The sequence below is a fragment of the Mobula birostris genome, chromosome 3 (genome assembly GCF_030028105.1).
Source record: "Mobula birostris isolate sMobBir1 chromosome 3, sMobBir1.hap1, whole genome shotgun sequence".
NCBI lineage: Eukaryota > Metazoa > Chordata > Chondrichthyes > Myliobatiformes > Myliobatidae > Mobula > Mobula birostris.
In genome coordinates, this window is record NC_092372.1 from 222,533,572 (window position 1) to 222,547,999 (window position 14,428).

The 14,428-nt window shown below is 46.6% G+C and overlaps 1 protein-coding gene across 2 annotated transcripts in view; it reads left to right on the top strand.

Annotated features, from left to right (window-relative positions):
* Positions 1-14,428, top strand: part of plcd1a (phospholipase C, delta 1a) — a 134,074-nt gene that overhangs the window by 109,703 nt on the left and 9,943 nt on the right. For both annotated transcript variants that reach the window (XM_072252085.1, XM_072252084.1), the window contains exons 8-13: positions 6,458-6,610; positions 8,413-8,553; positions 9,041-9,197; positions 9,807-9,923; positions 12,388-12,566; positions 13,506-13,641. In XM_072252085.1, the coding sequence (XP_072108186.1) occupies positions 6,458-6,610; positions 8,413-8,553; positions 9,041-9,197; positions 9,807-9,923; positions 12,388-12,566; positions 13,506-13,641 (883 nt within the window). The remainder of the gene's footprint in view (positions 1-6,457; positions 6,611-8,412; positions 8,554-9,040; positions 9,198-9,806; positions 9,924-12,387; positions 12,567-13,505; positions 13,642-14,428) is intronic.

Consider the following 14,428-nt stretch of genomic DNA (forward strand, 5'->3'; position numbering starts at 1 on the left):
GGTTGATGTTCTGGAGCATGTTGATATTAAGGGAGAGGAGGTGTTGGAGTTGTCAAAATACATTAGGACGGATAAGTCCACGGGGCCTGACGAAATATTCCCCAGGCTGCTCCACGAGGCGAGGGAAGAGATTGCTGAGCCTCTGGCTAGAATCTTTATGTCCTCGTTGTCTACCGGAACAGTACCAGAGGATTGGAGGGAGGCGAATGTTGTCCCCTTGTTCAAAAAAGGTAGTAGGGATAGTCCAGGTAACTATAGACCAGTGAGCCTTACATCTGTGGTGTGAAAGCTGTTGGAAAAGATTCTTAGAGATAGGATCTGTGGGCATTTGGAGAATCATGGTCTGATCAGGGTCAGTCAGCATGGCTTTGTGAAGGGCAGATCATGTCTAACAAGCCTGATAGAGTTCTTTGAGGAGGTGACCAGGCATATAGATGAGGGTAGTGCAGTGGATGTGATCTATATGGATTTTAGTAAGGCATTTGACAAGGTTCCACATGGTAGGCTTATTCAGAAAGTCAGAAGGCATGGGATCCAGGGAAGTTTGGCCAGGTGGATTCAGAATTGGCTTGTCTGCAGAAGGCAGAGGGTGGTGGTGGAGGGAGTACATTCGGATTGGAGGATTGTTACTAGTGGTGTCCCACAAGGATCGGTTCTGTGACCTCTACTTTTCGTGATTTTTATTAACGACCTGGATGTGGGGGTAGAAGGGTGGGTTGGCAAGTTTGCAGACGACACAAAGGTTGGTGGTGTTGTAGATAGTGTAGAGGATTGTCAAAGGTTGCAGAGAGACATTGGTAGGTTGTAGAAGTGGACTGAGAAGTGGCAGATGGAGTTCAACCCGGAGAAGTGTGAGGTGATACACTTTGGAAGGACAAACTCCAAGGCAGAGTACAAAGTAAATGGCAGGATATTTGGCAGTGTGGAGGAGCGGAAGGATCTGGGGGTACATGTCCACAAATCCCTGAAAGTTGCTTCACAGTTAGATAGGGTAAGTAAGAAAGCTTATGGGGTGTTAGCTTTCATAAGTCGAGGGATAGAGTTTTAAGAGTCGCGATGTAATGATGCAGCTCTATAAAACTTTGGTTAGGCCACACTTGGAGTACTATGTCCAGTTCTGGTCGCCTCACTATAGGAAGGATGTGGAAGCATTGGAAAGGGTACAGAGGAGATTTACCAGGATGCTGTCTGGTTTAGAGAGTATGGATTATGATCAGAGATTAAGGGAGCTCGGGCTTTACTCTTTGGAGAGAAGGAGGATGAGAGGAGACATGATAGAGGTATACAAGATAGTAAGAGGAATAGATAGAGTGGATAGCCAGCGCCTCTTCCCCAGGGCACCACTGCTCAATACAAGGGGTCATGGCTTTAAGGTAAGGGGTGGGAAGTTCAAGGGGGATATTAGAGGAAGGTTTTTTACTCAGAGAGTGGTTGGTGCATGGAATACACTGCCTGAGTCAGTGGTGGAGGCAGATACACTAGTGAAGTTTAAGAGACTACTAGACAGGTATATGGAGGAACTTAAGGTGGGGGGTTATATGGGAGGCAGGGTTTGAGGGTTGGCACAACATTGTGGGCCGAAGGGTCTGTACTGTGCTGTACTATTCTACGTTCAATGAACCCCTGTACACTACTTCACTATTCCTCTTTGGCGTGATCTATCTATGGATATAGAGTCATATGTCAATCATAATAAACCTGATTCTAAGGTCAGTGTCAACCACATGGCCAATTTTTATATCCTCTGCCAATGTCTACATAATATCCCCTGTCTAAAACATTAACATATAATAAAAGGCTAACCAAAGCATTGGGGAGTGCCTAAAGTAATAGACTGCCAGTTAATCAATCCTGTCACTGAGCCAACTTCTGCTCCTGCTGGTCACTCTCCCTCTGATCACTTGGACTTCTGCCTTTCTGACCAGCCTGTCATGAAGCTTGCTAAAGTCCTTGTTGACCTCATTAAATGCACTACCGTTAGCAACCTTTTAGTTTTCTTCTCAGAATCTCTTGTGTTCAGTAAAGATAGACAAACGATCCTTAACAAACCCACACTGTCTGGCCCTAAATACTCGGTGCCTTTGGAACTGGAAGTTTATGATGTTCCTCAGAACTGATTCCAATCATTTACCCACCACAAACTTCAAACTAACAAACCTGTAATTACGTGATTTATTCCTTATGAAAGAGAAATATGACATGAGTAGTTCTCCAGTCCCTCAATTCTGCTCCTGTAACCGGAGATGATAAAATCAGAATCAGGTTTATTACTACTAAAAGGATTAAAGATGACAGATTAACTTTATTTGTCACATGTACAGTACATGGAAACATACAGTAAAATGCACTGTTTTATGTCAGTGACCAACACAGTCTGAGGATGTGCTGGGGGCAGCTCATAACTGTCGCTAAGCTTCTGGCGTCAACTTAGCATGCCCGCAACTTACTAACCTGAGCCTGCGCATCTTTAGAATGTGGGAGGGAACCAAAGCACCTGGAGGAAACCCCTGTGGTCATAGGGAGAATGTACAAACTCCTTACAGGCAATGGCGGGTTTGGAACACTACCTATTTAAAGCGCTGCACTAACCGCTATGCTGTTGCTAAGTTGTGTGTCAGAAAATCTGTTGTTTTGCAGCAGTTGTACAGTGTAAAGACATTTAAAAAATCTTACAAATTACAATATAAATAAATAGTGCAAAATAAAGAATAATATTGTTCATGGCTTTGTGGACTGTTCAGAAATCTGATGGTGGAGAGCAAGAAGTTGTTCCTGAATCATTGAGTGTGGGTCTTCAGGCTCCTGATTGTAGTAAAGTGAAGAGGGCATGTCCCGAATGGTGAGAGTCCTTAGTGATGGATGCCGACTTCTTCAACCTTTGCCTCTCGAAGATGTCCTCGATGAGGAAGCTTGTTCCCGCAGTGGAGCTGGCCAAGTCTGCCTGCTACGATATTAGACCCCTTTGGGTTCTGGTGTAACCCATCCTTTTCGTACCTTCCCCAGAGGAGGCCTCAATGATCCAGAACCCGAAGCATTCCACATTCCAAAGGCGTACAGTTTAGTAGGTGTAATTGGATGGTGCAGCACGTTGAGCAGGAAGGGACTGGTACTGTGCTGCATCTCTAAGTGAAAAAACCTTTGCCACCTCTTGCAATCCTGTGCATCTCTGTTGTTAAAATGTTCACCCAGAGAAATCCCACACAGTGACAGGGAGAATGTACACACTTCTTACAGGCAGTGGCAGGAATCGAAACCCAAACATTCAGGCCCCAAACAGCCCTTTCAGGTGAGGCAACATTTCTCCTGCAAATCTGTTGGGGTCGTTTACTGGTTCTCCCAGTGCAGCCTCCTCCACATTGGTGAGAACCAGCGTAGATTGGGGGACTACTTCATCGACTACGTCCACTCCATTCACAAAAACTGGAATTTCCCAATGGCCAACCATTTTAATTCCTATTCCCATTCCCATTCTGGCATGTCAGTCTGTGGTCTCTTTTTCTGCCGCAATGAGGCCTACCTCAGGTTGGAGGAGCAACACTTCATATTCCATCTGCGTAGCCTCCAACCTGATGATTTCTCCACTTCTGGCAATTTTTTTCCCCTTCCCCTTCCCTCTTCTTCTGTCCACACTCTGGCCTTTTATCTCTTCTCCTCATCTGCCTATCACTTCCCCTGATGCCTCTCCTCCTTCCCTTTCTCCCATGGTCCACTCTCCTCTTCTATCAGATTCCTTCTTCTCCAACCGTTTACCTTTTCCACCTATCACCTCCTAGCTTCTTACTTTATCCCCCTCCCCACACCTTGTTTTGGCTTCTTCCCCCTTCCTTTCCAGTCCTGATGAAGGGTCTCAGCTCGAAACTTTGATTGTTATTCATTTCCATAGATGCTGCCTGACCGGTTGAGTTCCTCCAGCATTTTGTGTGTGCTCAGGAATTGAACCCCGATCTCTATTTGTTGTAGAGCAATGCACGGACCACAATGCTGTCCTTGGATGAAGAGATTTCAAAAGGTTCATGCTCCCTGACAGGAAAAAAACCTATCCTTTATCTCCCTCTCTTGAATGGGTGACTCCTTATTTTAAAACAGTGGCCCCTAAGAATATTGGTATTGGTTTATTATGGTCACCTGTACCAAAGAAGAGTGAAAAGTTTTTTTTTTTGCATGCCAACATTCCACACTTACGCACATTAAAGAGAAAAACAAATACAGAGCACTAATATACTTTATTAGGCACACCTGCTTGTTAATGCAGATATTTTATCAGCCAATCATATGGTAACAACCCAGTGCATAAAAGCATGCAGATGTGGTCAAGAGGTTCTGTTGTTGTTCAGACCAACCATCAAAATGGGGAAGAAAAGTGATCTAAGTGACTTTGACCGTGGAATGATTGTTGGTGCCAGACAGGATGGTTTGAATATCTCAGGAACTGCTAATCTCCTGGGATTTTCACATATAACAGTCAGCAGAGCAGGGGTTCACAACCATTTTTATGCTATAGACCAATGCCATTAATCAAGGGATCTGTGGACCCCAGGTTGGGAACCCCTACAGAGTTTAGAGAAAAACATCCAGTGAGCAGAATTTTTGAGTGTGTAAACACCTTGTTAATAGAGGAGGCTGGCTAGACTGCTTCAAGCTGACAGGAAGGCGGCAGTAACTGAAATAACTAGACGTTAGAATAGTGGTATGCAGAAGAACATTTCTGAACACACAACACGTCACCAAGTGGATAGGCTACAGCAGCAGAAAACCACAAACATACACTCAGTGTCCATTTTATTAGGTACAGGAGGTACTGAGTGTGTATTGCTTAGAAGTCTCATACCTCTAGGATTCAGATCCTTTGCTTTGTTGGTGATTTAAATTCTGTGATTCAGCTTTTAATCACCAAATAAAACGGACTCCCAGCGACATGATTAAAGCGAGAAGAGTCCTGATCAGGATATGGTGGATAGATGATAACATACTTAGCTGTCTGTGAACTTATTGTGTCTGTAACTCCTGCCCAGTCATTTGAAATCGATGCTTAAAAGCTAACTGTTTTAAACAAATCAGCTGGTTTCACGCAATGCAGATGGAATTCCTGTGGTTGCCCCAGTCTGTGCAACGACCTCGGGTAAAATGCAGCTGGCACAAAAACGAAACAAATTTTACATCGTTCAGGGTGGCAAGAGGGAACAGTAGTGCAGCAGGTAGCCTAACATTATTACAACACCAGTGATCAGGGTTCAGTTCCCGCTGCTGTCTGTCCGTAAGTTCTCACCATCACCCCATGGGTTTGCTCCGGACATTCCCGAGATGTACCGGTTAGTAGATTAGTAAGTTGTGGACATGCTATGTTGGTGCCGAAAGTGCAGCAACGCTTGTGGGCTGCCCCTGCAAATATTCAGACTGTGCTGGTCGTTGATACAAATGACACATTTCACTCTGTGTTTCGATGTACAGGCGACAAGTAAAGCTAATCTTTTCATCTTTAATCTTTAAAACCAGAGTAAAAATTATACAGTGAACGGTAGGGCACTGGGCTGTGCAGTAGAACAAAGGGACCTCAGAATACAGATTGATAATTCCTTGAAAGTGGCTTCAAATACAGATGGGGTCATAAGGAGAGCTTTTAGCACAGAATGGCCTTCATAAATCAGGCCACTGGGGTACTCAGCAAGGTACTGCACCTTGCCAGACCAGAGCTAACCATTGCTGCATCGGTAAAGCAGCCAGCATAATCAAAGACCCACTCACCCCAGACGTTCTCTTTTCTCCCCCTCCCATCCAGCAGAAGGTACAAAAGTACCATCATGCTGAAGGACAGCTTCAACCCCAAAGTCCTCTTTTGCAATAAGATGGACTCTTGACCTCACAGTCTACCTTGTTGTGATCTAGTACTTCATTGTTTGCCTACACAGTACAGGCCCTTCAGCCCACAATGTTGGGCCAACCTTTTAACCTACTCTGAGGTCAATCTAACCCTTCCCTCCCACATAACCCTCCATTTATCTTTCATTCATGTTTCTATCTAAGAGTTTCTTAAAAACATCAACCTCTACCATCACCCCCTGCAACGTGTCCCTACACCCACCACCAGGTAAAAAAAAATTACCTCTGACATATCACCCTAAAATTATGCCCCCTTGTATTAGCCATTTCCATTCTGGAAAAAAGTCTCTGGCTGTCCACTCTTGTCGTATTCAGCATTGTTTTTTGTACCTTGTTTTACCCTAGTTTGATCTGTATGCAAACAAACTTTTGGTACGTGTGACAGTAATATACTAATTCCAATACTGTACCATCGATTGGCTTCCCACCTGTGGGCATGCTTGGGGCCTGGGCTCCCATAAATGTGGGCTAATTCAATAGATGTCACTGCCTCCAGTGAAGCAGAGCACCCCATTCCCATCCCCTCAATGCGGACAGAAGCTTGGTCTTCACACTGACATAATGTTGCGTTTAATTCCAGGTCTCTCCTTACCCTCTCATCCTGTCCCTGGAGAACCACTGCAGTGTAGAACAGCAGAACGTCATGGCGCAGCACATGAAAACCATCCTGGGGGACAAGCTGCTGTCCAAGATTATCGACGGGAAGGTGCCCACCAAGTTCCCCTCACCTGAGGTAAGGAGCATTTGGGGCTCTATCCAAACAACAGAGCGCCAAAGCTGACAACGAGCTTCTCTGCACCCTGTGGTAATTGCTATCTCCCCATCTGCCATGATGGAGAAACAGGAGGAACAGAGAGAGATGAACTGTGTTGTAAAGCTGGAGAGATCTGTAGAGAGTGTGAATGTAAAGGGGCTAGGGAGGGTTACAGAGACAGGGAGGGATGTGGAGGGTATTACAGTCACAGAGGGGTACAGAGATAGGGAAGAGTGTAGAGGCCAGAGGGGTTTACAGAGATGGGGGGCAGTACAGCGGCTGGAGGGAGTTACAGGGATGGAGAGGGGAGCAGTGGCTGGAGGGGGTTACAGAGACTGCAAGGGGTGTAGGTGGCTGGAGGTTGATACAGGGACAGGGAAGGGTATAGAAACTGGAGATTGTTACAGAGACAGGGAGGGGTAGGGAGACAGGACACTGTTACAGGGAGGGGTAGGGAGACTGGAGACTGTTACAGGGACAGGGAGGGGTAGGGAGACAGGAGGGGAGAGGTGTGGAAGCCAGAGGGGATTACAGAGATAGGGAGAGGTGTGGAGGCCAGTGGAGTTACAGGGACAGGGAGGGGTATGGAGATCGGAGATTGCTATCCCACCAGCAGCAAGAGGATGCAGGAAGTTCCACTCATTGCTCCTGAGATGGGAATTTTATAGGAACAAAGAGTGGGTCAAGAGGTCGCAACGCCTGATTCGGATATAGTGAAATATATATGTAAAACATACATTGAGATGTGTCAATTGTGTAAACAACCAACACACCCAAGGGTGTGCTGAGGCAACCCGCAAGTATCACCACACATTCTGGCGGGCGCCAACACAGCATGCCCATAGTGCTCAGCAGAACAACACAGAACACAACGAAACAGACCATGGCACCAATAAGTGGCGACGCTTTGCATGCAGCTCCAATGGGAATGATCAAAATACTCCCATTTAGGACTACTACAGCTGAAATCCATAGTCGCAGCCATGGAGCTTCAGTTAGCAAAGCAACAACAAACTCCGTTCTTTGTGTTTGTTCGTTCTTGTGTTCGTCCTCTCTCTCTCTCTCTCACACACTCACTCTCTCTCACACATACACTCACTCACTCTCACACACCCTCACTCTTTCTCTGACACACACACACATTCTCTCTCACCCTCACACACACACACTCTCTCTCTCTCTGTCTCTCACACTGTCTCTCTCACTCTCTCTCTTACACACACCCACACACAAGTAACACATATATACACACACACACACACACACACCCGATACTTGGACAGGTACATGGCTAGGGAAGGTTTAGAGAGATACAGGCCAAACATGAGCAACACACATCAGAATTGCTGGTGAACGCAGCAGGCCAGGCAGCATCTCTAGGAAGAGGTACAGTCGACGTTTCGGGCCGAGACCCTTCGTCAGGACTAACTGAAGGAAGAGCTAGTAAGAGATTTGAAAGTGGGAGGGGGAGGGGGAGATCCAAAATGATAGGAGAAGACAGGAGGGAGAGGGATGGAGCCAAGAGCTGGACAGGTGATTGGCAAAAGGGATATGGGAGGATCATGGGACAGGAAGCCTAGGGAGAAGGGGGAGGGGAGAAAAAGCCCAGAGGATGGGCAAGGGGTATAATGAGAGGGACAGAGGGAAAAAAGGAGAGAGAGAAAGAATATGAGCAGGTGGGTTTTGGTCAGCATGGATGGGATGGGCCAAGAGGCCTGTTGCAGAGCTGTATGACTCTATGCTCACTCATTTGTTTCTTCTTGGTCTTGTGATGGTTACAGCAACTGAAGGGGAAAATCCTGGTGAAGGGCAAGAGGCTGAATCGCCTGGAGGATGATCAGAGCGCCGAGAACGATGATGTCTCAGATGAGGACGAGGCTGCCGAAATGCAAGAGGAAGAAAAGCAGGAACTTAAAAAGAAAGTGAGTCCCCTGTCCCTTCTTTCGCTCACTCTCACTCCCTCCCTCACTCTCACTCCCTCACTCTCACTCCCTCCCTCACTCCACCCTTGCTCACTCTACCTCATACCTCTCATATTCATTCCCTTCCTCTGTCCCTCACTCACTCTCACTCCATCCTTGCTCACTCTCCCTTGTCCCTCTCATATTCACTCCCTCCTGCGTACACTTGTTCACTCACCTTACTCTTCCTTGGTCAGTTCTTTATTCATTCTCTCTCACTTTCCCACTCTCCTTCATTCATTCATTCCACTCCTTCCCTCGTTCATCACTCAGATTCAAATTCATTTAATTATCACATGTACATCGAAACACACTCAAGAGGCAGCCCGCAAGTTACGTCACATTCTACTGCCGTCATAGCACACCCCCAATGTACTCGTGGTCTTCCTGATGTTGAAGGTTGTTCAATGGCAGGATAACCTGTGTGTCTACAACCTCCTCCCTCCAGGGCTCAAAGGTCAAACTGTCCAAGGAGCTGTCTGACCTGGTCATCTTCTGCAAGAGCGTCCACTTCAACGGGTTTGAAGATGCCATGAACAACCAGGTTTTCTACGAGATGTCATCCTTCGTGGAAAACAAGTTCAATAAACTGGTGCAGGACTCCAGTAAGTGGCGACTGGGAGTATATCAAGGCTCAAGGAGGAGTCTAGGACCAAAGAGCACGTCAGAATAAAAGGATGTCCCTGTAGCACAGAGATGAGGAGGAATTTCTTTACCTAGGGGTGGTGAATCTGTAGAATTCATTGCACCAGACAACTGGAGGCAAAGTCATTGGGTATATTTAAAGTTGATGTTGATAGGTTTTTGATTAGTCAGGGCATGGAAGGTTACAGGGAGAAGGCGGGAAAATGGGGCTGGAAGGGATAATAAATCCGCCATGGTGCAATGGGCCGAATGGCCTAATTCTGCTTCCATATCCTACCATCTTGTGTTCCCAACCTCGGGCTGGGAAGAGACAAGGTTTCTGCTGGAACGGCTGAGGAGACTGTGACTGAGAGCGCTTACGTTTCAGCAACACACACAAAATGCTGGAAGAACTCAACAGGTCAGGCAGCATCTGTGAAAGGAAATAAACAGTCAGTGATTCAGGCCGAGAACCTTCTCTTCCCAGTCCCCCAGTCCCTTCCGAGCCTGTTTATTTCTCTCCATAGATGCTGCCTGACCTGCAGAGTCTCTTGTGTTTACGTTCTAACAAGCCCACTTTCCTTCTGCAGGCACCCCCTTCATCCAGCTCAACGCCCGACAACTGAGCAGGATTTACCCGGCGGGCATGAGGACGGACTCCTCCAATTACTCCCCCATCAACATGTGGAACGCGGGCTGCCAGATAGGTAAACCCACCATGCGTCGCCAGCTATTCCTTTGGAAGTCTGAATCCCCTGACCCCACACCTTCCCCATCTGCCACTGGTCACCAAACATGTCTGTCTCACATTGGATCACTCACGCCTGTCAGTCAAATGGATTGTCCTACCCCATCGCAGCTTTTTCTTTGCACTACCCTTTGATGTCACTTGTATGCAGTGGGTGATCTTTGAAACATGTTCAAGTTTATTGTCATGGGTATAAATGCCATGACAATAAACTTTTTGCAGCAATAATACATAACTTACACAACACAATAAACAATTGGGGTGTCTAGGGAGGGGTAGCATCTCTTGTAAAGGGGCTTATCATGTCCGTTCTGGGGCAGCTCACACACCGTTGACCACCACTAGACATTCAACTCTCACTGGGCAAATGGAATCTACAGTGAGATCCAGCAGCCAGGAAGTGGGTTCTGCAACGCTCCATGGAGCGTGAAGGGCATGACAAGGCACAGAAGATGTCATGGTCATCCACTGTGACCAAGGAAGGCCCAAATTTATGAGGACTACTTGTACCACTGGAACAGGACTTCCAAGCTCAAGTGGAGCTGCCCAGGTGCACAAGTCTCCTGTCATTGTTGGATACCAACACAGTAAACGATAAACATAACAACAAGTAGAAGGGAATATGGTCTGAGATAGAAGGTGGGAGAATTGGATTGAGAGGGATAAGAGAACAGCTATGATGGAATGGCAGGGCAGACTCAATGGGCTGAATGGCCTCATTCTCCAGTGTTTTATGGTCTTGTGGAGTCAGTGGGGAAGAAGCTGTTAGAAATAGAAAAGTACAGAAACTTCGGCCCACGATGTTGTGCCAACCTTTTAATCTACAATAAGTTCAATCTAACCATTCCATCCTACATAACCCTCCATTTTTCCTTCATCCATGTATCTATCCAAGTCTCTTAAATGCCCCTATTGTATCTGCCACCCCTGGAAGTGTGTTCCACACACCCACCACTCTCTGTGTAAAAAAAAACACCTACCTCTCACATCTCCCCTATACTTTCCTCCACTTATCTTAAAATTATGCCCGAGGTGTGGGGTCGTTAGACTCCTTTACCTCCTGCCTACTGGCCACATCGAGAACACTGAGTGGCCTGGATGGTGGGGGTCATCGGTCCTAATCCTGACCTTAAAAAGAGGACTGTGAGCCCTCCCTTGGGGACCTGACCTGAGCTGGTTGTCGCAAGAGTCAAAGGTCAGAGATATCCACCTTCTTCGGTGAGAACTCTGTAGGGCCTTTTTCAATGATCCCTCCTGACCCATGCACTCTGCTGCTGAAGGGAACAGAATGACGCGGCGGGACACCAGTCAGCTAGGAAGCTGGGCTGAGCAGCAGCAGATGGAACTTAATGCAGACAAGTGTGAGGTCATGCACTTGTCAGCTCAAATTCTAAAAGGGCACAGTGCTGATGACGATTGCTCCCTGACACAGGTGGAGAGGATGGTGAAGAAGGCATTATGTTTGCATTTATAGCCAAGGCATTGAATGGAAGCACCAGACATAGTGTTTCTGACAGGCCCCCCACCACCTCACACAGCAATCCTTTTTCCCTTCATGTCCGCCTTCCCTCATCCTATTCTCCTTCTGCTCAACGCGCACACACACCATCAAATGGACACACACACACACACAAACCCATTCCAACAGGCGTACACAAGATACTAGATTCAAGGTTGTTTAATGTCATTTCCTGTACATAAGAGTAAGGAAAATGAAATAGTTGTTACTCCAGGTCCGATGCAGCACAAAACCAACACAATAATAATAATAAAAACACAATAACTATAAATACATAAGATAGCTCTCTCTTTCCCTCCCCCTCCCCCTCCACCCATCCCCGCTCTCTTCCCCCCCCCTCATGAATACACACCCACAGATATACACATGCACACACAGTCATGGATACAACGTCTTACATGATTCCCTCACTCTCCCATCGTCAGTTCCCATGCCCTCCCACCACTGCCAGTTCACAGGGCAGAGTTGCTTCTGCAGACTATAAACACCCCCAAATTAGCTGGTTACAGACGGGACCCAAATCAGCCCTGATTCCCAGGATACGTACTCAGAGTACAGCCACCCACCCCTCCCCTAAGCCCAATCCAGTTCCTGATGGGTTTGCATTTACAGCTTCTACCCAATTAAAGGCACTTGTTCAGGCCCAAACTGTGCCTGCTACTACCACTGCACAGTTGTATGTCTCCAAACACTAACACCCTTGCCTTGATACTTCTTGATATTCAGAGCAGATGTGATAATGAAATAGATTATTAAATGTTTTCTTGCTCTTTCTCTTTCATTCACACTCACCCTCTCCTTTCATTCCATTGCCCCTCCTTCTTCTTTTCCCACTCTCTGCCCTCCCTCCCACCTTCCTGTCGGTTCTCCTCCCCCACCTCCCTTCCCACCATAATGCCTGCAGTGGCCCTCAACTTCCAGACCCCTGGGCAAGAGATGGACATCTACCAAGGTAAATTTCGCGACAATGGTTTCTGTGGTTATAACCTGAAGCCAAAGTACCTGAGGGAGACAAAGCCGATATTTGACCCAAAGAGCATCCAGAAGGGACCTTGGCTGGACCGGAAGAAGCTCCACGTGATGGTAAGAACTGGAAGTGCTGGATAAACTCGATGGGAATAGGCTGTTCAACTCACCATCCACACTGACCAATGTCAAGAAGAGCTTGGGGCTTTGGGAGGGTGCAGAAGGGGTTCACTAGAACTATGCCTGAATTAGAGGGCATGTATTTCTAGGAGAGGTTGGACAACTTGGATTGTTTTTCCTGGAACAGTGGAGGCTCAGGAAGATCTGATACAAGTTAATGAGATTGTGAGGGGCATAGGGAGTAAGCAGACAATTTCTTTTTCGCAGGATTGAAATGTCTAATACCAGGGGGCATATGTTTAAGGTGAGAGGGGTAATTTTAAAGGGGATGTGTGGAGCAGGTGTTTTTTCACACAGAGACTGGTGGTGCCTGGAATGAGCTGCCAGAGATGTTGATAGAGGCAGATATGATAGAAGTGTTAAGATGCTCTTAGACAGGCAACTGAATGTACAGAGCTGGAGATTAGTTGGAACTTAATTGCTTGTTTTATTCAGAGAGGGTGTGCACCGGGGTGGCGTAGTGGCTAGCATAACACTTTACAGAACCAGCTGTAAGATCGGGGTTCAATTCCCACCCCACCACTACCTATGAGGAGTTTGTATGTTCTCCCCATGAGCAGGTCGATTTCCTTCCACATTCCAAAGACGTACAGGTTAGGATTAGTAAGTTGTGAGCACGCTAAATTGGCACCAGAAGCATGGCAACGTTTGCAGGCTGCCCCCAGCACATATTGGTCGTTCATGCAAACGATGCATTTCACTGGATGTTTTGATGCACATGTGACCAATAAAGCTAATCTTCTTTCAAAGGTCGGCACAACATTGTGGGCTTTAGAGCCTGTGCTGTGCTCTTCCCTGATTGTTCATTTCATCAAACAACACAAGTTACTGGTGCACCACTTGGCTCTTTCACATCACATCCTTGCCTCTCCACAGGTCATCTCTGCCCAGCAGCTTCCTAAGTCAAACATGGCAAAACCCAGCTCGGTGGTGGACCCCCTCGTGACAGTGGAAGTTTTTGGAGTCAAAGAAGATGATGCAGAGAAAGTGACGCCGCACATTTCCAACAATGGTAAGTGTGTAGTTTCTCCAGAGAGGATCGGTTAATGGTACTTCCTCGGGTTCAGGTCAAACTCCTTTCAGTACTGTGTAGTAAGATCTGGACTTTGGATTTGAGCAGGCCTGTACTTACTGGAGTTTAGAAGAATGCGGGTGGGGTGTATCTCCTATTAAAGCTTACTGAATATTGAAAATCCCAGACTGAGTGGATGTGGAGAGGGTATTTCCTGTAGTGGAGGGAGTCTAGGACCAGAAGGCAGAGCCTCTGAGTAGAAAGACGTCACTTCAGAACAAAGATAAAATGGTATTTCTTCAGCCAGAGGGTGGCTAAACTGTAGAATTCAGTGCTTTTTGGGTTATATTTAAAGCAGAGATTGATAGGTAAAGGCATCAAAGGTTATGGGGAAAAGGCAGGAGAATGGGGTTGAGAGTGAAAATAAATAGTCATAGTCATACTTTATTGATCCTGGGGGAAATTGGTTTTCGTTACAGTTGCACCATAAATAATAAATAGTAATAGAACCATAAATAGTTAAATAGTAATATGTAAATAATGCCAGTAAATTATGAAATAAGTCCAGGACCAGCCTATTGGCTCAGGGTGTCTGACCCTCCAAGGGAGGAGTTGTAAAGTTTGATGGCCACAGGCAGGAATGACTTCCTATGACGCTCTGTCTTGCATCTCAGTGGAATGAGTCTCTGGCTGAATGTACTCCTGTGCCCACCCAGTACATTATGTAGTGGATGGGAGACATTGTCCAAGATGGCATGCAGCTTAGACAGCCACCTCTTTGCAGACA